Source organism: Nomascus leucogenys, chromosome 10, assembly GCF_006542625.1.
Source record: "Nomascus leucogenys isolate Asia chromosome 10, Asia_NLE_v1, whole genome shotgun sequence".
In the NCBI taxonomy this organism is placed as follows: Eukaryota; Metazoa; Chordata; class Mammalia; order Primates; family Hylobatidae; genus Nomascus; species Nomascus leucogenys.
Window position 1 is genome coordinate 28,551,218 of NC_044390.1, and position 27,500 is coordinate 28,578,717.

The window sequence follows — 27,500 nt, forward strand, 5'->3', positions numbered from 1 at the left end:
GACCATCAATGAACAACTGATACCAACAAATATTTAGTAAGTACCTGGGCTGTAAACAGAAACAATGGTTGAAAGTCAATACAAATACATTGCAGAAAAATTGTGTTTTCTAGCATATATTCCCACTGAAAGTCAGTAGTTACTCAGCATCACAAATAAGTGTTTTACTGACATGGAAGCAATCATGCAGCTGACAGTGCTCGAACGCTTTCTTTGTACACCATAATGTTAAATTTTAAGATGCTGCTACTCAAGTTTTTAATAGAATTATAGTTAAAATTCAAACTCTTAAAGTCCAGATTCATTCTTGTGTCCCTAAACTTCATTACATGATGGCAATTTCAGACTTCAGTTTCAGTCCCATGTTGATTTTAACACGCAACCATTCTGCATTTGCCAAGAGGTACGTTTAGTGCACCTTTACCCTCAAAGTTTGAGACTCAGGAATTAAATTAGAGAACAGTAAGACACACTGCACTGAAAATGTAGCAATTCAGGGTGAATTCTCTTACCTGGCATTAATATCCAATTTGTCTCTACACTCTGTGTGTTGCACTTAACATAGCAAATAGTTCATTTAGTTCATTTTAGATTTGTGTTGGCTAGGCGCAGAGGCTCATGCCTGTAATTCCAGCATTTTGGGAGGCCAGGGTAGTTGAATTGCCTGTGCTCAGGAGTTTGAGACCAGCCTGGGCAACATAGCGAAACCCCGTCTCTACCAAAAATACAAAAAATTAGGGCCAGGCACAGTGGCTCACGCCTGTAATCCCAGCACTTTGGGAGGCCAAGGCGGGTGGATCACCTGAGGGCGGGAGTTCGAGACCAGCCTGATGAACATGGAGAAACCCCATCTCTACTAAAAACATAAAAAAAATTAGCTGGGGATGGTGGCATATGCCTATATTTATATAGGTGCACGCCTATATTTTATTTTCATTTAAACCTTCTGGTCCTTGAATCACTCTAGAAGTCATTTACTATTGGCACTTGCCTATAATCCCAACTACTTGGGAGGCTGAGGCAGGAGAATTGCTTGAACCTGGGAGGCGGAGGTTGCAGTGAGCCAAGATTGAGCCATTACACTCCAGCCTGGGCAACAAGAACAAAACCCCATCTCAAAAAAAAAAAAAAAAAAAAAAACACACACACACACACAAATTAGTTGGGCGTGGTGGTATTCGCCTGTGGTCCAAGCTACTCAGGAGTATGAGGTGGGAGGATGGCTTGAGTCTGGGAGGCGAGGCTGCAGTGTGCCAAGATTGTACCACTACACTCCAACCTGAGTGAGAGATAAGAACCCATCTCAACAAAAAAAAAGTTCACGTCTTTCTGTAAATATTTTGTGTCCAAAGTGTCAAAAGACTACTAAACAAGATTTGCTAAGATTTCCTATCATCCTCACTCTTGATTATCTAACTACTTCTTATTAATACTAAACAAACATTAACAGTGATGGATAAAAATCATTTTACACTTAGTATGCAAAGTATTCATCACTTACGTTGGTGTGAACAGTTAAATCAGATTATTATTACCTATTATCATTTCAGCTTTCCGTTTGCTGTTTTCTCCACAGAATCCACATTCGGAATGTGAACTTTGCCAAATCAGACTGCCTGAGTTCAGGTCCTGACTCCAACCTTTATTAGCTGTGGGTCACTGGGTAGTATATTTAAACTGTCTGTGCTTCAGTTTGGCCAGCAGTAGGACAGTAACAATTGTTATATTTCATATACAGTTATATTAAGAATTAAGAACTAAAGAAAATATATATGGAAAAGTACTCAGTACAGTATTTGGCTAATATAGGCATTCAATATAAGTTAAAAGCAATTTTTCTTTTTCAGAAAAACAAGGTACACAGAATCTATATTCTAAAAGCCATGAATTTTAGAAAGTATTAGTTTTTACAAATTACTTCCATTAATTTTATAACCATAAAAAGTCAAGTTCTAATAATTAAAAATAGAGAAAATACATACTTGACTAAATCTATTCTGTTATTGATGGCAGCCCAATGGAGGAGTGTAACATTTTCTTTGTCCGGTTGCCGTACATCATAACCTGCTTCCACCAATTCTCGACAGCGTTCATATATTCCATATCTAGAAAAGAAAGAAAATATGGCATTGTTATTATTTAACAAGAAATGTAAAGCTAAAAATAAAAATAACATTTTGAGACGAAAATAATTCCTCATTTTGATACTAGGAAATTAAAATGAATTTCTCAACATAGAATATTACTTTTAAAATGTCAACATTCCAAAAGCTTTTACTAATCCATTTTACAGTTCTAAAATGTCTCACTTATAAGAATGTAAAATCTCACTATATGAAAGAAAAAAGTAAACCAGAAATAAAATTTCAATCAGTTGCTTTATTACCACTTATTGCACCAAACTCTTAAGGCAGACTGTAAAAAATACACACAAATTAAAAAATATTAAATATATAAAAATCAGTAACAAGATGCATATAAATGATTTAGAAGAGTATCAAGAAGAAAGGATGTTATATAAGTCCCAGTGTGAGAAACACACTCATCAGTCCAAACCCAAAGAATGGACTAAGAGACACGAAGAAAGGCAAAAGCGAGACTTTTAATAGCAGTCTTGTAATATCAGGTGTCTTGTAGGCAGGCACACCCAGGGCAGCTACAGCAGGCAATTTATCTTCTAGCACACAAGTCCCTCCCCCAGTTCCTCAATGGTGGAGTACTATGGGGTTACAATCTTCCCAGACGCCGCCTAAGTTTTATTATCCCCCTTACCCCGTCCTTTTCCACGCTTAAGTTTTGATTTCACAATAATGAAACTTTCTTCCCTTTTATGGGCTGACCCTTCCTCTACATTCTGTTCACTTATTGTGACCCACTAGGTGCACGAGCCATGTAATTTGTTACATTCACAGGCTGGCTGCCAGTGCTTAGGTTTATCATGCCTTGAAAATGGATCATTTAAAATGTTCTCTCACAAATTCCCTTCTCTTTTCTATTTACTTCTTTTAGTTTCATTTTCATTTGAACCCTTTTGGTCCTTGAATCACTCTAGAAGTCATTAACTATCTTCCTCATAGGACAGTGAGTCTAATTTGGTTTTTAATAGTAGCAGGTTATTTTGCTGGTAAGTCACGGGCATTTGTTTATTAATAGCTGTCTTAATTAATCTCTGTGCTAGTCCCCTCACACAAAGGATAATACAACATCCCACTGCTGGTAAGACTTCTGCCACAATTATGAGAGATGTAAGGACTGAAGCTACCATGCCTTTCCATTTTCCAAACCAACCTTCTAGCCAATCTGTAAATGGGTCATCAATTCCAGCATTCTCTGCCAGCTCACTGGCTAGAGTCGTCAAACCCTGTAAAGCTTTTGTGATGATCCTATCTGGGACAGTATTGTTGGGAATAAAAGTACATTTCCCACCCAGCATCACGTATAAGCCCCCTTTTCTGCTAGTATCACGTCTAGTGCAAGCCAGTTTTTCCAGGCCATTCGGCTGATGGCATCTAACTAGCTAGTCACCCCTTTGAGGGCATCCCAAGTATAACTGATGAATCAGTGGATTATAATAGATGGAGTTAATCCAATTCACATTCTCACTAACAGTTGACCACCAGAAGAGTGCTGATTCAAACCCAGCAGCTATTTGGTTTCAGGCCTTAAATTCATTATGCACCCCCTAGGGACTCCTATCAAGTCAACGTATATACAGTGGGATTAAAAGAATTTGTCAAATCTCTCTGGTTTTGGTGGCCATCTGTATTTTTGGTTATCTTATGGAATGCCAGGGTGAAGGGAATGGCCAATTGGACTAAAGCACAAGTCCCGGTCCAACCAGAAGGTAACAAGTTACAGAGGTTCCTTTTCCCACAATACCACCAGACATCAGCCCAGGGTATATGGAGAGCTGAGCAATTACCATTGCCTCAGCAGATGATGTTTATGATGTGGGTATAAGTTGAGAATTCTCCCACAGGCTTACTGAACTCTGCCCCTTGCCTACAGAGGCAAGAGGAATGATTCACATTCCCTATAGAGAACGAGGAGATTGCTCTGGGATGTGACCTCCACAATGCGGGAAAGGACAATGACAGACTCTGAACAAAATCATCTAAGACAAAACCTATTTTATAATAAATATCTCATGTAATTTTTTTTTTCTTTTTTGAGACAGGGTCTCACTCTGTCACTGAGGCTGGAGTGCAGTGGCGCAATCATAGCTTCCTGCAATCTCTGCCCCCAGGCTCAAGCAATCCTCCCACCTCAGCCTCCCCTAGTAGCTGGGACCACAGGTGTGCACCACCATGCTTGGCTCTTTTTTTGTACTTTTAGTAGAGATGGGGTTTCACCACGTTGCTCTGGCTGGTCTTGAACTCCTGGGCTCAAGTGATCTGCCCACCTCAGCCTTCCCAAGAGCTGGGATTACAGGTGTCAGCCACCATGCCTGGCCTCATGTAATTTATTGAATACTGTACTCAAAGTAAAAACAAAACAAAACAAAAAGAATGGCTGTATGGGTCATACTTGAAGCATGATTTCTACTGAATGTGTACCACTTTTGCACCACTGTATAGTTGAAAACTCAAATCAATGTAAGCTGGTAGCACCTGTACTCATAAAAAGATAAAATACCTAAAAAGAAACCAGAAAGAAATTCCAGAACTAAAACGTACAATAACTGAAGTCATTATATGGATTCAAAGACAGAAATGAGACAGAAATGTATTCAAAGACAGAAGAGGCAGCAAACATGAAGACAGAGCAATAGCAATTACTATCAAGTGTGAGGAGCAGAAAGAAAAAAGACCAAAGGAAAGTGAAGACAGTCTAAGGGACCTGTGGGACACCATCAAGTAGAACAACACACACATTGTGGAAGTTCCAGAAAAAGAGAGAGAGAAAGGGAGAGAGAGAATATTTGAAAAAATAATAGCTGAAAACTTCCTAAATTTGAATATAAACATCAATGAAGTCAACATAAAAGGAACTCCAAGACACCCACACTAAGACATATTATAACCAAATTTTTGAAAGACGAAGACAAAGAGAGAACCTTGAAAGGAATGAAAGAGAGGCAACTGGTCACATACACGGATCCTCAATAAGATCATAAGCAGATTTCTCATCAGAAACATTGGAGGCCAGAAGGTAACAGGCTGACATATCCAAAGTGCTAAAAGAAAACCAATGCCAACCAAAAATCATATATTCAGCAAAACTGTCCTTCAAAAGAGGGGAAGAAATTAAGACATTCTCAAATAATGACTGAGAGAATCTGTTACCACTGGACCTGCCCTGCAAGAAGTGATCAAAGGAGACCTGCCGGGTGAAATTAAGGGACACTAGACAGTAACTCAAAGGCATATGAAAAAATAAAGATCTCAATAAAAGTCAATACATGGGCAATTATAAAACCTAGCATGACATAACAATAATTTGTAACTCCACTTTTTTGTTTTCTACATGATTTAAGAGACTAATACATTAATTTAAAAATTATTAAACACCAGTATTATTGTAATTTTGGTCTGTGTGTCTACATATTGTTTCTATATAATTTTAGCAACCAATATGCATTTAAAATAATTATTACTTTATGTCTGCTGGAAATACAATGTATACATATGCAGTTCTGTGACATCAACAACTAAAAAGCGTATAGATGAGGCTGTAAAGGAGCACAGTTTATTAGGTTATTGGCATTAATCTGTATAAATTCAGTAACATAAATTCAAATTAGTGTTACAACTTTAGGATTTTTTTTTCTGAGATGGAGTCTCGCAGTATAGCCCAGGCTGGAGCACAGTGGCGCGATCTCGTCTCACTGCAAGCTCCGCCTCCCAGGTTCACACCATTCTCCTGCTTCAGCCTCCCGAGTAGCTGGGACTACAGGTGCCCACCACCACGCCCGGCTAATTTTTTTGTATTTTCGGTACAGACGGGGTTTCACCATGTTAGCCAGGATGGTCTCGATCTCCTGACCTTGTGATCCAGCCGCCTCGGCCTCCCAAAGTGGTAGGATTACAGGCGTGAGCCACTGCACCCAGCCCAACTTTAGGATGTTAAGTGTAATATCCATAGTATCCGCAAAGAAAAGTAGCTATAGGACATACACGAAAGGAATGAGAAACTTAAACATTTCACTACAAAAATTGAACTAAACACAAAAAAATACAGTAATGCAGGAAATGAGAGGGAAAAAAAGCTATATGGCATATAGAAAACAAATGGTGGCTGGGTGCGGTGGCTCTCGCCTGTAATCCCAGCACTTTGGGAGGCCGAGGAGGGTAGATCACGAGGTCAGGAGTTTGAGACCAGCCTGACCAACATGGTAAAACCCCATCTCTACTAAAAATACAAAAATTAGCTGGGCGTGGTGGTGCATGCCTGTAATCCCAGCTACTTAGGAGGCTGAGGCAGGAGAATTGCTTGAACTCAGTAGGCAGAGATGGCAGTGAGCTGAGATTGTGCCATGGCACTCCAGCCTAGGCGATACAGCAACTCTGTCTTAAAAAAAAAAAAAAAAAAGAAATGGCAAAATGACAGAAGTCCCTCTTTATTAGTAATTACTTTAAATGTAAACGGATTAAACTCTCCAACCCAAAGACAGTTTGGCAGAATAGACTGGGGTAAAAAAGACCCAACTATACGCTATCTACAACAGACACACTTTAGATCCAAAGGCAAATGAGTTAGAAATTAAAGGATGAAAAAAGAAATTCCATGCAAATAGTAACCAGAGGAGAGCAAGAGTGGCTACACTAATATCAGACAATAAACTTTAAATCAAGAATGGTTACAAAAGACAAAGACATTACATATTAATAAAAGGTTCAATGCAGCAAGCAGATACAATTATAAATTAAAAGCATTGAACATTTAACCTAACAACAGCATCAAAATATTTGAAGCAAAAATTGACAGAACTGAAGAGAGAAACAGACAGTTCTACAGTAAGAGCTAGAGACTTCAATACCGCAACTCTCAATAATGGATGCAACAACTAGACGTAAGTAAGGAAACAACAGAACTTAAGGAAACCGTGCCCGGCCTGGATTCATGTATTTTTAAAAGTGAATTGAACTTATGTATCAAAATGTAGTACCGTGCCTCTTCTTCCCACTGTAAATAATTAACAATTCCTAAGCAAATATCAAGTGGAAAAGGGAAGGCTATGAACAAAATAAACTACATTCTGAAGACACAAATTTTGGGGTTTTGTCTGTCTAGTTTTTGTTGCTGCTTTATGTGTAGAAAAAACAAGATTACATGTGTCATTCTAATAAAAACCATGTACAGGTTGGGCATCTCTAATTCAAAAATCCAAAACATGAAATATTCCAAAATCCTAAACTTTTTGAGCACATGATACCACACATGGAAGATACTACACATGACCTCATGTGACAGGTGCATAAAACATAAAAAACATTGTATAAAAGTACCTTTGGGCTATGTGTATATGAAACAAAAATAAACATGTTTAGACTTGAGTCCCACCCCAAAGATCTCTCACTGTGTATATGCAAACATTCCAAAATCCAAAATCCAAAACACTTCTGGTCCCAAGCATTTTGAATAAGGGATACTCAACCTGTATTTAGATAAGATAGCCTATTTAAACCTAAAAACAAACAAACCTACAAAAGAAAACAGAAACACAATCTTTACAGCTGTCACTGGATTTCTCTATGCTGTTGCACTCAAAGCTCACGCAAAGGATGAGATCACCTTAAAATCAAATTGTTCAATCGTTTTTAATCTTTTTGGGGATCACAGACCTCTTGAAAAATGCAATGAAAGTCACAGACTCTACCCAGAAACATGCTCCAACACACAAAATTCTGTATATAATTCCAAGGCATTCAGGGAAGACTGAAGCTCTTCCTGGAGCCCAGGTAAGAATGTTAAGTAATTCACACGTCCTCAGCAAGTTGTAATAAAGATCACATTATTCTGAGATTTGGTTTGCACTGAGTAGTGTTAAGGTTTCCAGCACTCTACAGAATGACTATTAAGAGACCAAAAGCACACTAAGTCTTTATATTAGGAAACAGTTATTTCCTAATTTCACAAAACAAATAAAAAATACTATTTTACTTAGTTGACCTACTGGCATAACAGATACCACTTTATGCTTTCTTCTTGAAGTAAATATGCAGATGATCAGAAAGACCAAGAAAAATATACACCCTAAGGAAATATGACTATTAATTCTGTGGGATGCAATGAACTTCAGACAATTCTTTTTTTGCTTGTTTTTTTTGAGATGGGGTCTCACTCTTTCGCCCAGGCTGGAGTGTACTGGCATGACCATATCTCACTGCAGCCTCAAACTCCCAGGCACAAGGGGTCCTCCCACCTCAGCCTTCCGAGTAGCTGGGACCACAGGAGTGTGCCATCACGCCTGACATGGTTTGGATCTGTGTCCCCACCCAAATCTTTTTTTTTTTTTTTTTTTTTGAAACGGAGTCTCGCTCTGTCACCCAGGCTGGAGTGCAGTGGTGCGATCTCGGCTCACTGCAAGCTCCACCTCCCGGGTTCATGCCATTCTCCTGTCTCAGACTCTCCGAGTAGCTAGGACTACAGGTGCCCGCCACCGCGCCCGGCTAATTTTTTGTATTTTTAGTAGAGACGGGGTTTCACCGTGGTCTCGATCTCCTGACCTCGTGATCCACCCGCCTCGGCCTCCCAAAGTGCTGGGATTACAAGCGTGAGCCACCGCGCCCGGCCCCCACCCAAATCTTATGTTCAATTGTAATCCCCAGTGTTGGAGATGGGGCTTGGTGAGAGGTGATTGGATCAAGGGGGTGGATCCCTGATGAATAGTTTGGCACCATCTCTTTGGTACTGTTCTTGTGATAGAGTTCTCATGAGATATGGTTGTTTGGAAATGGGCAATACCTCCTACCCACTCTCTCTTGCTCCTGCTCCAGCCATGTAAGATGTACCTGCTTCCCCTTCACCTCCCACCATGACTGTAAAGTTTCCTGAAGACTCCTCAGAAGCAGAAGCCGCTATGCTTTCTGTACAGCCTGTAGAATGAGCCAATTAAACCTCTTTCCTTCATAAATTATCCAGTGTCAGGTATTTCTTTATAGCAGTGAGAGAACGGAGTAATACAATGCCCTACTTTTTTTTTTTTTTTTTTGCAGAGACAGGGTCTCATTCTATTGCCCAAGCTGGTCTCAAACTCCTGATCTCAAGTGATCTTCCCACATTGGCCTCCCAAAGCTTTAGGATTACAGGCATGAACTTCCACATCTGTCCAATTTCAGACAATTCTTAAAGCTCAAGAATTTATGAACTAGTTTCCCCTCTTTGCAGATGAAAATAACTGTTGTCATTTCAACTTCCATATAATTTGCATTATAAAAAGTCAGATTTATCCTTTTCCTTGGCCTATCTCAAAGACTGATAATCTGGTATTTTGACGATATTTTAGAAAACTGTGATATTTCCCTTAGCACGGGTTAAATAAGTAAATATGACATTAACTACGTTTTATTTCTAATCTTTGTACCTGGTTGCGGCGGGGAGAATACTGGATGCACACTGATGTTTTCCATTTAAAGTGCTTTAATTCCAACATGTTTTCCAACTCACCATAAGTAACCTTAATATTCTTAGGGTCTAATAGTATACTTCTGGAAAGATCAGCAAGTACCAAAAGCAAATAGACATATTCAATTAACCAATGGGAAATAAACTAAATTTTCTTTCGTGTGTGTGTGTGAGACAGAGTTTCACTCTTGTTGCCTAGGCTGGAGTGCAGTGGCGCAATCTCAGCTCACTGCAACCTCCGCCTCCTGGGTTCAAGTGATTCTCCTGCCTCAGCCTCCCAAGTAGCTGGGATTATAGGCATCCGCCACCATGCCTGGCTAATTCTTTGCATTTTTAGTAGAGATGGGGTTTCACCATGTTGGCCAGGCTGGTCTCAAACTCCTGACCTCAGGTGATCCACCCTCCTTGGCCTCGCAAAGTACTGAGATTACAGGTGTGAGCCACTGCAACCGGCCCATTAACTAATTTTTTAATTGAGATATACTGATATTTTTCCCAAAGTAATATGACTGTTATTCAGATTCATATTTCACTTGAATACACATGCCAAAGAAAACAACTACAACAAAAACCTTACTGTGTAGCCTTGACTATGTCCCATGTGCTGTAATCATCAATATGAGTTTTCCGTCCAAGAGGTTCACCATATCCATGGTTATAATGGCTTTGGGGTTTGATTTCCTGTTAAAAAGAAAATCACACACAGGCAATAATTGAAAAAAGAGGTACAGAAAATATTTCTATATTTTATAGTAGTGCTTTTGTGTTGTTTGAGAAATGCTAATTACTGAAATAATTAAGTTTACCTTATTCTGAAGTCTATACTCTTTTATTTATTTATTTTTTTGAGATGGAGTCTCGCTCTGTCACCCAGGCTGGAGTGCAGTGACGCGATCTCGGCTCCCTACAATCTCCGCCTCCCAGGTTTAAGTGATTCTCCTGCTTAGTCTCCTGAGTAGCTAAGACTATAGGCACGTGCCACCACGCCCGTCTAATTTTTTGTATTTTTAGCTGAGACGGGGTTTCACCATGTTAGCCAGGATGGTCTCGATCTCCTGACCTCGTGATCTACCCGCCTCAGCCTCCCAAAGTGCTGAGATTACAGGCGTAAGCCACCAGGCCCGGCCAAGTCTACACTCTTTAGGGAAAAAGCTTGTTCAAAGAGATCTACCCATTTTACACATTCTCAAGCTAAAAAAATATTAGATTAGAAACAAGTAACAACTTAGCAACTGAAATTAATCTTCAGCTCCACAGAACTCTCTTACCTCGTCATCAAATCAACTCATTCTCTCTGACCAATCTTTCTGTTATTCTAGTATGACCCACAGCTCTAATACTCGACTTTAAAACCTTCATCACATGCACTACTCTATTCCTCAAATAAACTCTAAGGTCCTAAAGGAAGGAACCGATGGATATTATTTTTCTATTATTCTCAGATATCACCTTTCCTAAACCTTCCTCACGCTCCGAGCTACCATCAGATGAATAAGGAATAGAGCAGTGCTGATACACGGTAAATCTGCTTGAATAGGCCTAAAAATGTTAATATCCTTTTAAAAAGATTTTATATACAAATCTATATATATAAAATTTAATTTACATAAAAATTTAAATGAGTTTCAAAGAATATTACATCTATTCAAAGCTTACATGCTGTAATTTTCTATTAAAAATACAAAATTTGGTATATATAGTCAATTTCCTCAATATAACATAGCACTAAAATACAATTGTTTCTTTTATATAAAAATCGAAAAACTGAGTTTGTTCAGTTCCAATAACATCTGTTGGAAATGCTGTGTTTCTGATATTTTTGACAAAAATATGTGTAAATATAAATAAAAGGATAAATCATAAAAGATTTGGAAGAAATCCTTAGAACAATATATGCTCTCTTGCCTCTGATAAACCACCTACCACTGATACTTAATCATACAAAGTTAAGAGTATTTTACTAGAGGTAAAAGCTATTTAGCTTACTCTAACCATTCAAATTGTGTGGGAAGTTCTAAAACTAGTTAGTTTGAGCCATAAATTCAGAAGACTATCAATCTGAATATTTTCAATGAAAAGGAATTTAAAAGTTTCACACAAGCAAATTCTGCTTAGCATTCAATCTTTCAACAAGTAAATGCTTAGTTCCTTATGAAAATGCTACAGCCAATGTTAAAATACATTTTAACATTTATAATTATATACCCACATTAGAAGAAAGAAATATACATCATTCTTAAGCCAATACACTGCAGATAGTTCACTAAATGATTTTTTAAGAGGTTGTTCTCAAACTCCATTAAAATAGAGTAGCTTAAGTAGGTTTGGCATTTTGAGTATATACAATGTTCTGAATAACTGACACAGCAAGCCAATACATAAGACTTATCCATTTAATTTCTTTAAATATTTTCTATTTAATTTCTCCACAGAATTCTAATTTTCAATCTCTCTATGCTCTATATTCAGTGGGGTTAAGGTAAAGAAAAATACTTCTAAGCCAGTAACACTTTCTTATTTCTGAATTTTCTTTTCTGATTCTATTCTCTCCAACCACAGGGAAAATAATTTTTTTAAACTCCAACTTTTGACATCTATATGGCTGTAAGATACCTGAAAAAGAAAACAAACTTGATCACACATTTCAGGGAGAATGGAATAATATACCCAACAAAACATGTATTGAGAACCTGCTATACATAAAGCTCTCTACAATGTACACTGGGACCCCACCCAGGATAGGGTAAGACATGTGCAACGTTAAAGAGGTTGTCAAAAAACGCAGTAGTCAAGATCAACAACAACAAAAACAACAACATTTTAATGGAATATTTTTAAAACAAAACCAATGCAACACACACACACACACACACACACACACACCCCTGTGAACCAAACATCAACATTTTAAAACAGACAGCATTAGAATCACTAACTCTTCCTTTTGCACCAGGCTCCACTATGGCTTAGAGCATCACTGTGCATGTATACAAAATATAGCTTGTCATCCTGAAGGACTTCCAATCCAGAACGGAAAGACAAGGTAGGGAAGAAAAATAAGTCAAATATTATAAGCAAGAGCCTTCCAATAATAAGTAAAAACACAGATGAGGACAACATAATATCCAAAAGGTAATAACATAACTTGAAAAAACTTTGAATTTGAAAATGTGCTAAGGCAAAATGCTATTCTTTTTTACTATGGACAAATACATTGCTTTTACGTACCAATAATATTCATAGAATAAAAATAAGTCTCTTTCTGAGGATTACTATCATAAAGTTTTCAAGTAACTTTAATTTTATTTTCATGCCCAGAGACCTCACTTACTGTACATAATGGTTAAATTGTATTCTCAGTTTGTTTCACTGACATTGCCAAATGTGAGCTTATAAATGTTACTGGAAATTAGACGTTTTTTTCCAGTAACATATTAAAATTAACCTATATCAGTATCTGTTTTGTGCCTCCTATAAGGTTGTTTTTATTTCCTTAGTAAAAGGTATCTGATTTTTTAAAATATGCCTTTAACTAAACATATCTTGAATAATTCTACAGTGGCAGAGTTATACTCACTAAAGAAAAGGTGCATATGAAAATCTCCAACCTGCTTTATTGCCAAACAAATTTTGTAATAAAGAACTTTATTTCTCACTTTTAAACAGACTGGATACTGGTTTATCTCTAGGACTAGTACCTCGTCAATGTGACAAATGACAACACTCTATCAAGATAACCACAACTATCAATAGGCCTAGGAGTAACAGTTCTAATTATAAAACATATTTTTAACATGTTCATATAAATAAGCATATCTAACAAACGTAGATAATAATTTTTAAGCTAAAAATTTGCTATTATATATTAAATATATTTTCAACATACAAATATGTAGTTAATTCAACCCTTTAAAATCCTGTAATTTGGCCAGGTGCAGTGGCTCACGCCTGTAATCTCGGCACTTTGGGAGGCTGAGGTGGGCAGATCACAAGGTCAGGAGATTGAGACCATCCTGGCTAACACAGTGAAACCCCGTCTCTACTAAAAAATAGAAAATTTGGCCCAGCATGGTGGCAGGCGCCTGTACTCCCAGCTACTCAGGAGGCTGAGGCAGGAGAAAGGCGTGAACCCGGGAGGCGGAGCTTGCAGTGAGCCACGATCGCTCCACCGTGCTCCAGCCTGGGCAACAGAGTGAGACTCTGTCTCAAAAAAAATAAAATAAAATCCTGTAATTTTTCCTCGATGTTAATGGAAACCAAGAAGCAATTTAATTGTTATTTCTACCAAGAAAAGCAATACTAATTTTAAAATATGTATGTGTGTCATTGTAACTTTTAAGATTGCAGTAATTCTATTAGAAGTAGTTTGGTATAATAGAAAAAAATCCATGACTGAGAGGCTAACGAATTAAAAGTCCGCCACTCCCCTACCTAGGGTACACCTAGCAAGTCAATTAACTACTATAGGGTACAGATCTCTCCTCTGTAAAAAGGGATTTGAATAAAATAAGCAAAAAGTTCCTCTGAGGTGCCTCAAGGTAAGAGTGGAAGAGCTCAGAGATTTCAAACTCCACACACTCATTCCCTTCTTTTGAGGCAGAGCCTCACTCTGTCACCCAGGTTGGAGTGCAGTGGCATGATCTCAGCTCACTGCAACCTCCGCCTCCCAGGTACAAGCCATTCTCCTGCCTCAGCCTCCTGAGTAGTTGGGACTACAGGCACACACCACCACACCTGGCTAATTTTTCTATTTTTAGTAGAGACAGGGTTTCACCATGTTGGCCAGGTTGGTCTCAAACTCCTAGCCTCAAGTGATCCACCACTTCAGCCTCCCAAAGTGCTGGGATTACAGGCATGAGCCACTGCACTCAGCCTCATTCCCGTCTTAAACAAAGCACTTCATTATTTGTTTTTAGATACTGGGTATTAAAAACTTTAAGCAAATTAAATTTAGCAGAGTTTATCTGAGCAAAGGACAACTCATGAATCTGACAACACTAATAACCCGAAGAGGGTCAGTGAGCTCAGCTTCAGAACATGAGCAGAGGGTTTCAACAGGCTGAACTTGGAAGCAAAGCAATTACTTGATTAGCCATAGCTAGCTAGGCATTTGCCTTATTTGATCATGATCCAGTAAAAGGTCCCAAGTTAGAGGTTAGTTGGTGATTTCTAACTGATAATGTCTCTAGTTAGACTTAAGTTTCATGTCACTGTTTTCATTGAATTGGGTTTGGGTTTGCTTATGTAGGAACCCCAGGACATGCAGCTTTATACAAGATTTCTTCAATTAAAGGTTTAGCTGTTTTCTAAAAAAAAGTTCTGAAACTTCTAGATTAGACATTCTCCAAGTTCTAAGGGGAACATAAAATGATTTCATATATTTTTAAAAAATTATAGCCACTTGGAAGATTCTTAACATTATCTAGTTGACAGTCAAAAGGTTTTTTTGTTTTAATAGTCCTGGCTTTTAAGAGAACTGGAAGGAGAGAAATTACGTCCAAAATCTGCTACTATAGGTGGCAGATAGTAGACAGGAATAGTAGACAGGAATGGGAAGAGCTGGGATAAGCTGAGCTGCGATAAACACTGATGCTAACAGAAATCAACATGACAAGACTCAATCTTATACAGCAGGTATAGGGCAAATACTAGTTTATATGCCAATATGACAGATGCCATAATACATGTTTATTTGCATACCTTGATGGGATTATATAACCAATCGACTATTTGCCAAGTGTCTATGTGCAAACTAGTTAACTTTTTAAAATGCTAGACCTATTGTGGTATAAGTGTAATCCGTCTTTGTCCCAGGTTCACGGCACAAGGCTCCTAAAATGCTTGAAATTTCTGAATGATAGGAATGTTTTTTGTCATTCATTAAAGGTCCCTTTTGACTACACCAGAGTTTATGCCAATGAAGTGACCTGAAGTGGAGCCCCAATATGGCATAGCCTCAGGAGGGGGCTGGTGACTAGAATGACCAAGTGATTAGAGGGCTGGAATTTTCAACTCTTCTTACTGACCTCCAGAAAGGAGAATGGGGTGCTGAATATCAAGTTCTATAAAACCTCCTGAAACAACATTTGTCAAGTTTCTGGATTGGTGGAGACATTAAGGTTCTGAGAGGGTAGTATGCCCAGAGAGGGCACAGAAACCACACTCCCCCACTCAGACTTCCTCCCATACATCTCTTTCATCTGGCTGTTCCTGAGTTGTATCCTTTATAATAAACTGAAAAATGTAAGTAAAGTGTTTCCCTGAGTTCTGTGAGAAACTTATGCAAATTATCAAATCTGAGGAGGGAGTCATGGGAACCCAATTTATAGCTAGTCAGTCCAGAAGTACTGGAGGCCTGATTTGTGACTGGCATCTGAAGTGGGGACTTCAGTCTTGTGGGACTGAGCCCTTGACTTGTCGTGTCTATGCTAATCCCAGGTGTGTAGTATAGTATACTAAGTATAGTAAGTTCAGGAATATTATGAAAGAAGGGTAATGGAAGGGACTTGCCCTTCAAATTTAATTCTATTAAATTTATGGTATTATGGGTCTCTATGGGTATTTGATTCATTTCTAAATTCTACCTAATACTAACGAATCTTCTTAAAACAAAATAAAACAAAAAGCATACATATAAAGCTCCTCTTAAAAAAAATTATTTCACCCCAAATTACATTCGCAACATAAAGGCATTTTGTTACAGCCATAGAAATAGGCAAAAATATTTGGCAACAAAGGAAAACCTGAGATAGTGATTTCTTCTAAATTCTAGGCATATCATAAGGATTTTTAAAGGAATGCTTATTGTTCATAATAAAAAGAGGGCATAAGTATAAAAATATATAACCAAGTGAATAACAAATGGCAAGAAAAACCAGTTTCCCCTACAAAATCATAAAATAACTCTTTTAAAATGTAATTAGTTAACATTGCCAGCAGATGGCACTATACTCAAGACAGACTTTTAGAACCTATCTGAAACACCATGTTTTCTTGGCTTTTATTATTTTTAATTGACACATAATAATTGTACATATTTATGGGATACAGTGTGATATTTCAATACATGTATACAATGTACAATGACCAAAACAGGATAATTAGCATATCTATCACCTCAAACATTGATCATTTTGTGTTGTGAACATTAAAAATCTGTTTGTATATTTGAAAACATACAATAAATTGTTAGTCTGTAGTACTATAGAACACTAGGACTTATTCCTCCTAACTAGCTGTACTTTTATATCCCTTAACCAACCTTTAACTATCCCCCTCCTCCTCTTTCCTGCCTCTAGTAACCACTATTCTACTCCCTACTTCTGAGATTAACTTCTTTAGCTTCCATGTATGGGTGAGAACATGAGGTATTTAACTTTGGGATGACCTGTCTTTCAGGAAAGACTGAACAAAACTGATTTAGGAAAACATTTAGGAAAATATTCATCAACCTTAGCTTCCTTAAATAACGGTTTTCACTTCATTTCCTTCTAGCATTAATCCGTATCTATACATGTATTTGTAACAATGTATGTATCATATTGTATGCAGTGTATTATAATGTCTTTCCACAGACATTTGATGAATGAATATTTATTTATTTAGAGACAGAGTCTCGCTCTGTCACCCAGGCTGAAGTGCAGTGGTATGATCTTGGCTCGCTGCAACCTCCACTTCCTGGGTTCAACTGATTCTCCTGCCTCAGTCTCCAGAGCAGCTGGGACTACAGATGCGTGCCATTAAGCCCAGCTAATTTTTGTATTTTTAGTAGATACGGGGTTTCACCATGTTGGCCAGGCTGGTTTCAAACTCCTGACCTCAAGTGATCCACCCACCTCGGCCTCCCAAAGTGACGGGATTACAGGTGTGCTCCACCACACCTAGCCTGATGAACATTTAAGTAAATGCCTATATGCATATGTTTCCTCCTCCTATCTCTTTAAAAATAAGCTTCATTTTTTATAAGAGTTCTAGATTTACAAAAACAAAGTCAAGAGAGTAGTTCTCATATTCTCCATGCTGTTTCCCCTATTAACAACAGCTAACAGTATAATACATTACCTTTAAAGAACCAATATTGATACACTGTTATTAACTAAGTCCATACTTTGTGCAGAGTTCATTAGTTTTTGTCCAATGTCCTTTTCGTTCCAGGATCCCATCCAGGATACCACCTTACACGTAGTTATCATGGCTCCCTAGGCTACTCTTGGCTGTGACACTTCTCAGACTTCCCTTGTTTTTGATGACCTTGACAGTTTTGAGAATAACTAGTCAGGTATTTTGTAGAATGACCCTCAACTGGGATTTCTTTGATGTTTTTCTCATTACTAGACTCAAGTTATGTATTTTAAAGGGCAACTATTGTTTTTAATCTAACCTTATTTTTTTTTCAGATTTCTTTCAACACTCCTTTACAATCTTTATTTCCCCAAATGTTTATGTATTTTTACATAGCCTATAATCATAGTACTCACACCCTTAATATTCTTCCCTTTTACATTTCTTTATGCCATTATACATAGTTTTTGTAAGTACTCCTTTGAACCACTGTTAGTCACTCTGCATATACCAATATATCAAAATGTTCTGAAACATTTCCCAATTGCTGAACATTTTTAGGTTATTTTTACATGTCCTAACTGAACAGAGATTGTGTATTTTAGGCTTTCCTCTTCTCTGTCTTCCCCTAACATTCTCTTCACCATTAGACTTTAAGCTATGACAGGGTGGGAATCCTATCTTAATCATTTGTGTATGTCCAGTGCTTAGGACAGAGCCTAGCACAAATAATACTGGTCTCCTTAAATGAAATGAAAGAATAAATGGATGGATTCTTCCTCACTACTTAAAGATACTTTCTTTAACTCATTTAATATTTCTTCATTTTAACTGGGGTAAACTCCTAGAGACGGATTCTTAAAGAGTATGAATATTTTTATGGTTCTTGGCATGGTATCTAAATTGTTTTGCAAAAGAATTATAATCCGAACAGCAATACGTGATTAACTATTTCTCCATAAACTCACTGGCACTGGGTGTTATTTTTAAATTCTCCACTATTTAAACAGAGTAAGAAAGGCTTGCTGGGCACGGTGGCTCATGCCTATAATCCCAGCACTTTGGGAGGCCAAGGCGGGCGGATCACCTGAGGTCAGGAGCTTGAGACCAGCCTGACCAACATGGAGAAAACCCCGTCTCTACTAAAAATAAAAAATTAGCTGGGCATGGTGGTGCGTGCCTGTAATCCCAGCTACTCGGAAGGCTGAGGCAGGAGAATCGCTTGAACCCGGGAGGCAGAGGTTGCAGTGAGCAGAGATCATGCCACTGCACTCCAGCCTGGAAAAGAGCGAAACTCTGTCTCAAAAAAAAAAAACAAAAAACAAAAAAAAAAACTTGCAATTGCAACTTTAAATATATTTTCCTATCCTATTTCATCTTTTGGGAATTACCTGTTCATATTTTTTGGTCATTTTATTATACTTGACTCCTGAAATTTGCTTAATATATTTGTATTAGACTTTTATATATATATATGATTAAATATTAATCTTTTTCATACTGATCTAAAGACTTCCATGTTTAGAATTGTTCATTTATGCTTTCAATATAATTCAGAGATTATACCCTTTATAGTCACATGTATTAATCTTTTCCTTGGCTTTTTTGGTTTTCATTTTTGTATTTCAATACTGCTACAATTATTAGCGCTAGTCATGAAATATTTTCAGTTCTCTTCTCAGGTACAAAGTTGAACTGTACACCCTTGGCCCTTTGAAAGATAAGTGTGTCCAAGTGATTGACCATGTGATCTTAACCAATGGAATATGAATAAAAAGGATCTGTTGCTTTCAGAGAACAAGTTTAAGAGCCAATAAGCAATTCCCCAGTCTCTCATCTGCCAAGGAGACTGGCAATCTTCTAGAGAGTAGAGATAATCACTGGATAGAAAAGCTACTATCCCACCCACAATGTATGTGTAGCATAAACTACTAACATTTTTTTAAGGGACAGGGTCTCACTATGTTGCCCAGGCTAGAGTACAGTGGCTATGCACAGACGTGATCATCACCCACTACAGCCTGGAACTTCTGGGCTCAAGCAATCCTCCTGTCTCAGCCTCCTGAGTAGTTGGTACTACAGGTGCATGCCACCATGCTCAGCTAAGCCACTGAAATTTAGGGTTGTTACTGCAGCAAAACATAGCTTATCTGGACTAATATGATTCTGAGAGTTGTTTAGTTTGGTAAGTAGTGTGTAAATGGATCTATATAAATCATTTTCATTGTATTTTGGAGCTGGTTATAATTAGTATATGGTTTTACTACTAATGTTCACAGATTTATCTTATATCCAGCCACAATGTTAAAATACTATCTCTGATTTTAGATACCTTTGAATACTGTAAGAATACAGTCAACTCTCCTGCATGCACGTGCACACACATGAGAGAAAGAGAGAGAGAGAGTGTGTTTTTTCACTCTATGGCCAATGGCATTGGCAAAAACATCAGATGCAATGTTGGAAAAGTAAAATGAGAATACTTCCTTATTTCTTACTATTTTTCCTCCATTTTTAATAGTCAGTGTATTTAGTGTTTCTTCATCATAAAGTTATTCAATCATCCTTATTCAAATATATTCCAGGGAATGCATAACACTGTATATGGATAAAAATGCCCACTTGATTGGGCATAAAAATGCCAACAGGCTCTTACATTATAGAATATGGCCACTTAATATTTCATTGGAGATTCTCAACTTCATCCTGTAAAGATTATGACCAGTATTATTTTTATGTATCTCCTAGTTGATAATATTATGAAAGTGACCTTCACTCTTCCCCTTGACCTCCCTTCTCTACCACAGGCCAACTGTTCTTATCAGCAGCCCACACTCAAGTCGTGGCCACATTTCCAGTAGGGCCCAAAAAACTAGGGCAGACATAAAGTGACTCTGGAAAATTCCAAGGAAGCAGTACCTTCTAAGTATTTTAAGTTGTTTTATTTTGGTTTTTTAAATGTTTGCATCAAGTTTACATGTAAATTATTTAAATGTAATTACCAAAATGTAATTTGAATGGCAAAGATATGTAACTGAAAATCCTAAAAAGTATTGTAAACTATCTCTTAGAAGTGCAAAAACCCCATCTTCGACTGAGAATAAATAAAGACATTTAGGCATCTAGTTCAGCAGGCAACGGAGATCAATCAGGGAGTTTTGAGGAAGGAAGTAACGGAATTAGATACGCAATTTTAGAAGATCATTTAAAGATTTTTTTTTCCTTTCCACCATCCCCACAATTTATACTTCCGCCTTTCCTGTGCTATTTACTAGAAGGCATTTCTAACTATCAAAATGTCCAAGCTAGAAAAATTCAGCTGGGTGCAGTGGTGCATACCTATAATCGCCACAACTCATGAGGCTGATGGGGAAGGACCATGTGCGGCCAGGAGTTTGAGACCAGCCTGAGGAACATAGTGAGACTCTGTCTCTAAAAATAAAAATTAAAAAGGCCAGGCACGGTGGCTCACGCCTGTAATCCCAGCACTTTGGGAGGCCAAGGTGGGTGGACTGCTTGAGTTCAGGAGTTCAAGACCAGTGTGACCAACATGGTAAAACCCATCTCTACTAAAAATACAAAAATTAGCCAGGCATGGTGGCAGGTACCTGTAATCCCAGCTACTCAGGGGGCTGAGGCAGGAGATTCACTTCAACCCAGATCGTGCCACTGCACTACAGCCTGGACGACAGAGCCAGACTCTGTCTCAAAAATAAATAAAAATAAAAATAATTCGCCAGGCTTGATGGTACGCACCTGTAATGCCAGCAACTCAGGAGGCTGTGGTGGGAGGATCACTTGAGCCTACAGTAAACTGTGATCACACCACTGCACTCCTGGGCAACAGAGCAAGATCCCATCTCTTTAAAAAAATAAAAAAAGAAGAAAGAAAAGAAAGAAAAAGAAAACTAATTCCCCCTTGATTCTTTATCCCACAGCTTCAAATATTCACCAAGTCGCAATGCTTCTTTTCTCAAAACAAATCCGTCCCTTCCTCTGTATTAATATGATCACAAATGGTCTACCCATATTACTGTCCCTATCACTCCCTTACTTAAAATCCTTAAAATTATACATACAGGGTAAAGAGAGGACATTTCGGCAATCATACAAAATCCTTCATGAAGTGGTCCCAATTTGCTTTTTCCAGCTTTAGTATCCACCATTCCCTTCTACACATCCTACACATTTACGTACACCAGCCATTCCAAGAAGTCATGTACTTTTAAAAACCTCAGTATCTTTGTGCTCATGTTAGCTATTCTACTTAGAAGACACACCCCATCTCAGGCTCAGGCAAACCTTTACAAATCACAATTCAATTCACAATTCAAGAGTCACCATAGCCTTCCTTGTCCCCGGCAATTAAATGACCTATTATGTGTGCCCCTGTGCCATGCAAATAAATTATTACAGACGACTAAGGATGGTGGACAATAATTTTTTGAAGTTTACAATGGGTTTATCAGGACATAACCACCATCATAAGTAGAAAAGTATCTGGACTCACAATGGTTCAACTTACAATTTTTAACTTTATGATGGATTTAACAGACTATTAAATGCATTTCTGACTAATGATGAGTGTACTGGGATGTGGTCCCATCGTAAGGTGAGGAATATGAGGGGACTTCAAAAAGTCTGCAGAAAAAATGGAATCAAAAGATTAAAAATTTAAACTTCACTTCTCAACATAAGCCCCATCAAGTTCAAGACACTTTTGTAAATGATGATATCATTTAGCCCATCCCTAAAAAACTGGAGGTCCTAGCAATTTAACCAAGTCAATGCAATACTTTTCACATTATTACCTGAAAAAAATGGGTGCCCTTTAAAGATGTTTTAAGATTAGGGAACAAAAAGAAGTTAGAAGGAGCCAATTCAGAACTGTAAGGTGGATGTCTAATGATTTCCCATTGAAACTCACAAAACTGTCCTTGTTTGATGAGAGAAATTAGCAGAAGCATTGTCATAGTAGAGAAGGACTCTCTGGTAAAGCTTTCCCAGGCATTTTTCTCTGCTAAAGCTTTGGCTAGCCTTCTCATAATAAGCAGATGTTGTCATTCTTTGGCATTCCAGAAAGTCAACAAGCAAAATGCCTTGAGCATCCAAAATTCTGTTACCACAACTTTACTCCTGACTGTTTGCTTTTGCTTTGAGTAGACCACTGGTAGCCATTGCTTTGACTGTGCTTTGTCTTCAGGATCGTACTAGTAAAGACGTGTTCATCTCCTGTTACAATTCTTCAAATAAATGCTTCAGGATCTTGATTAAAAAATCTGCTCTTGTCTGCAGCCAATGTGTATGCAAGGGTTTTGGCACCCATCTTGTGGAAAGTTGGCTCAACTTTAATCTTTCAGTCAGAATTGTATAAGCTGAACCAATTGAGATGTCTATGGTGTTCGTTATTGTTTCTGCTGTTAATCTTCCACCCTGTTCAATTAGGGCATGAATAAGATGAATTTTTTCCTCACAAATTGATGTTGATGGTCTTCTGCTGCCGGCTTCACCTTCAACATCATCTTATCCTTTCTTAAAACAAGTTATCCATTTACATACTGCTGATTTCTTTGGGGCATTGTCTCCGTAAACTTTTCACAAAGCGTCAATGATTTCACCATCTTCTACCCGAGCTTCACCATAAATTTGATGTTTGTTCTTGTTTCGATTTTAGTAGAATTCATGTTGCTCTGATAGGAGCTCTTTTCAAACTGATGTCTTTTCCTTCTTAATGCCTCAAACTAGATATGGTTTAGACATGTTACGACTAGTTAAAAGTTTATTTTGGTGCAAAAAAAATTTTGAAATCCATGTATAGTTTTTTCATAATACCCATTTTCCATGAACTTTTTGAAATCTATATATATTGTATGGTGGTATATGTGCTAGTTTAGTATTGTTGCTCTAATAAATTGCCACAAATTCAGTGGTTTAAAACAACACAAATTCATGATCTTATAGTTCCAGAGGTAAGAAGTCCAAAATCGTCACTGGGCTAAAGTTAAAATGTCAGTAGGGCCACACACTCTGCTCCCTTCAGAGGCTCTAGGGGAGAATCTGTTCCTTGCCTCTTATAGCCCTCTTGGGTACTGGCATAATCAAAGCCAACATTTTCAAATCTCTCAAATCTCTCTCCACTGTTTTTACATTGCCTTCTCCTCTGTGTATATGTTCAAATCTCCCTCCACCTCCCTCTTATATGGATATATGTGATTACATTTAGGGCTCAGCTAACCAAAATAATCCCTCCATCTCAAGATACTTAATTATCTCTTCTTTTTCCTGATAAGGTAACATTTATAGGTTCCAGAAATTAGGACCTGTTATCTTTGGGAAACCATTATTGTGCCTATTAAAGGATGAAAATAAGAGTGGAGAAGTGAGAAGAGATAAAATCTGTATTCCATGGTGATATGGTTTGGCTCTGTGTCCCCATCCAAATCTCATCTTGAATTGTATTCCCCAGGTGTTGAGGGAAGCACCTGATGGGAGGTGACTGGATCATGGGGGCAGTTTCCACCATGTTGTTCTCATGATAGTGAGTTCATAAATAGAGAGTTATGAGATCTGATGGTTTTATAAGCATTGGACAGTTCCTCCTTCACGTACCCCTCTCCTCTTTCCTGCCACCACATAAGACGTGTCTGCTTCCCCTTCCACTGTGATTGCAAGTTTCCTGAGGCCTCCCCAGCCATGTGGCACTGTGAGTCAATTAAATCTCTTTCCTTTATAAATTACCCAGTCTCGGGTATTTCTTTATAGCAGTGTGAAAACAGACTAATACACATGACTGGAGCTTTGTAGTTTTCTCTTAGCTATCAAATACCCTCAATCATGGGAGAAACCTAACCTTGGGCTCTCTCTTGTAGGACATTTTGAGAGATCTGAAATTCACCCTGTGGGGACTAACTTTCTACTTGACCAAATTTTAGTCAGGCTCCTCTGAGCCCTCTTCTCAACTAGCCAATGTCGGCCCTTGCCATTTGGGGGCCTGCATATCCGAATTTTTGCAAGAATTCTGCTAAGTCACTTAGACCTAAGTCAGGCAGGCAAAGGTCATCAGATACTGAAGGTGGGGAATTCTGTTAAGTTGTTTTAGCAAGAATCCGCCGCCCCGATGTCTTCTCTTGGTAATTTTCCATCTGCTGACTACCCCTCATTCTGCTTGTTGACTATAAATCCCCACCTGTCCTTGCTGTATTTGGAATTGGGCCCAGTTCTACACTGAGGTATCTTTTCCACTATTGCAAAGTTCCTGAATAAAATCTGTTGTTTACCACTTCAGTCACTGTCCAGTTCTGGCTTTCTCTGACAAGACTTCCCTCTGTAATATTCTCTGGTACAAACGAGACATTCTCCAGCACAATTCTTTTTTTTTTTTTTTTGAGACGGAGTCTCGCTCTTTCACCCAGGCTGGAGTGCAGTGGCGCGATCTCGGCTCACTGCAGACTCCGCCCCCTGGGGTTCACGCCATTCTCCTGCCTCAGCCTCCCTTGTAGCTGGGACTACAGGCGCCTGCCACCTCGCCCGGCTAATTTTTTGTATTTTTAGTAGAGACGGGGTTTCACCGTGTTAGCCAGGATGGTCTCGATCTCCTGACCTCGTGATCCGCCCGCCTCAGCCTCCCAAAGTGCTGGGATTACAGGCGTGAGCCACCGCGCCCGGCCCAGCACAATTCTTAAAACTCTTCCTCAGCTCCTACTCCAGTGGCACATATCTGAGGTTGTGTCTGCTGAGCAGGCAACTTTCTTTCTTAAGTTTCTTTCAAGATGGCACTAGACTGAACAGCATCTAAAGTGTTTGCCTGGCCCAAAGGAAACGCTCTTGACTCAGTATCACTGGACACATAGTGAAAGCCTTCTCTTCCAGCTTTTCCACTGCAAAGCTATTTTACATATCTGTTACATTTATTCTTCTCCAGGAATGCAGTAGCAGGCCCCAGTCTCTGGGCCTTCTGTAACTCCAGGAGAACCAAATCATACTTTTCCCAAGAATTCTCTAACACTTTACTTAGGTAACATTCCAGGGAGGGAGGCCTAACTATTTTCTGCAACGAAGCAGGCATCCTGCTAAAGGACCATCCTCCTTCCTGAAAAGTCTCCCAATCTCTCAGAGAAATTGTTTTTCACCCACAGAGAAGATAATGTAAAGACTACAGCACTCCATTTTGAGCTGATAACTCTTCAAAGAATCCTTCCTCACATTAAATTCTTTTTTTATCTTGTATAGGCTGGAGGTGCTAAAGTTCCAGAACAAATCATGGCCACTTGCCAAAAAATTCAACACCATCTCTTTATAATGCAGCTTTATCAGCTTTATCAGCTACTATCCTTAGCTTTAGGCTCCAGGAAAAATGCTAAGGTGACAAGAAAAAACCCACTTAACACTCAGTTATATACAAATACATCATACAATACTTACCCTATCACACCTAGAATTTTTCAGTTAACATTGTTTTTGAGATTTATCTGTGCTGATACATGAAGCTCTACTTTATTCAATGTAATTGCTAAATGGTATTATATTACATGAATAAGCCAGATATATTCTCCTACTGTCTTAGTCCATTTTGTGTTGCTATAACACAATACTAGAGACTGGGTAACTTATAAAGAAAATAAAGTATTTCTTACAGTTCTGAAGGCTGAGTAGTCCAAGGTGAAGGGGCCCACATCTGGCAAGGCCCTTCTTGCTGCATCATCCCATGGTGGAAGGTGCAAGGGCAAGAGAGCATGAGACAGCAAACCCAAGGACCAAACTCACTTTTAGAACCACCCACTCTCGGATAACAAACTCACTCTCTTGATAAGGACATTAATCCATTCATGAAGGCAGAGCCCTCTTAGCCTAATCACCTCTCAGCAGTCCCACCTCTTAATACCATCACAATGGCAATTAAATTTCAACATGAGTTTTAGAGGAGACATTCATAACAAAGCACCTATTAAAATACAAGTCGCTTACACTTTTTGCTACTACAAACCATATGGCAATGAACAATCTTATATGGGTCTCATCTGTAAAAGTTTATCTAGGGTAAGTACGTATTAGTTTTAATAGAACTTATAAGTATCTTCAACTATCTTCAAGGTAGTAGTAACAATTTATGCTCTCACTAGCAATGTGTGAGTTCTCTTTCACTATACTTGGATTTATCAGACTTTTTTTTTTGGGACGGGGTCTCGCTTTGTCGCCCAGGCTGGAGTGCAGTGGCGCAATCTCGGCTCACTGCAAGCTCCACCTCCCAGGTTCACACCATTCTCCAGCCTCAGCCTCCCGAGTAGCTGGGACTACCGGCGCCTGCTACCACGCCCGGCTAATTTTTTTTTTTTTTTTTGTATTTTTAGTAGAGACAGGGTTTCACTGTGTTAGCCAGGATGAGGATGGTCTCGATCTCCTGACCTCGTGATCCACCCACCTCGGCCTCCCAGAGTGCTGGGATTACAGGCGTGAGCCACAGCGCCTGGCCTATCAGACTTCTTAATTTGGTGAGATCCAATGGCTACCTAATTTTATCTTGTTTGATTTGTATTTCCCTGAAGAAAAGTGAAGAAGTTTATCAAAGAGAGACCAACTACATCAATGCTACTGAAAAGTCGGGAAGAATGAAGACTGCAAGTAATCACTGGATTTAACAATACAGAGGTCACATTACTTGGAAAGTGGGACACATGTTAGACTGCAGTTGACTTAAAAGATGAGAGAAAAGGAACTGGGAACAGCAAGTACAGACAACTTTTTAAGAATTTTATTACAAAGAAGTTGGGCGGTAGCCAGAAGTGACATGGAATCAAAGAAAAATAAAGTTTTTTATTTTGCTTTTGTTTTCTAAGATGAGAGAAATGATCACTAACAGAAATGATCTGGTAGAG

The 27,500-nt window shown here is 38.5% G+C and overlaps 1 protein-coding gene across 2 annotated transcripts in view; it reads right to left on the minus strand.

Moving 5' to 3' along the window:
* Positions 1-27,500, minus strand: part of ZDHHC17 (zinc finger DHHC-type containing 17) — a 91,416-nt gene that overhangs the window by 46,489 nt on the left and 17,427 nt on the right. Inside the window, exons 2-3 of one of the 2 annotated variants that reach the window (XM_003259574.4) lie at positions 10,145-10,248; positions 1,983-2,105 (exon numbers count right to left, since the gene is read on the minus strand). In XM_003259574.4, the coding sequence (XP_003259622.1) occupies positions 1,983-2,105; positions 10,145-10,248 (227 nt within the window). The remainder of the gene's footprint in view (positions 1-1,982; positions 2,106-10,144; positions 10,249-27,500) is intronic. The other variant, XM_030819935.1, reaches the window with a different exon arrangement.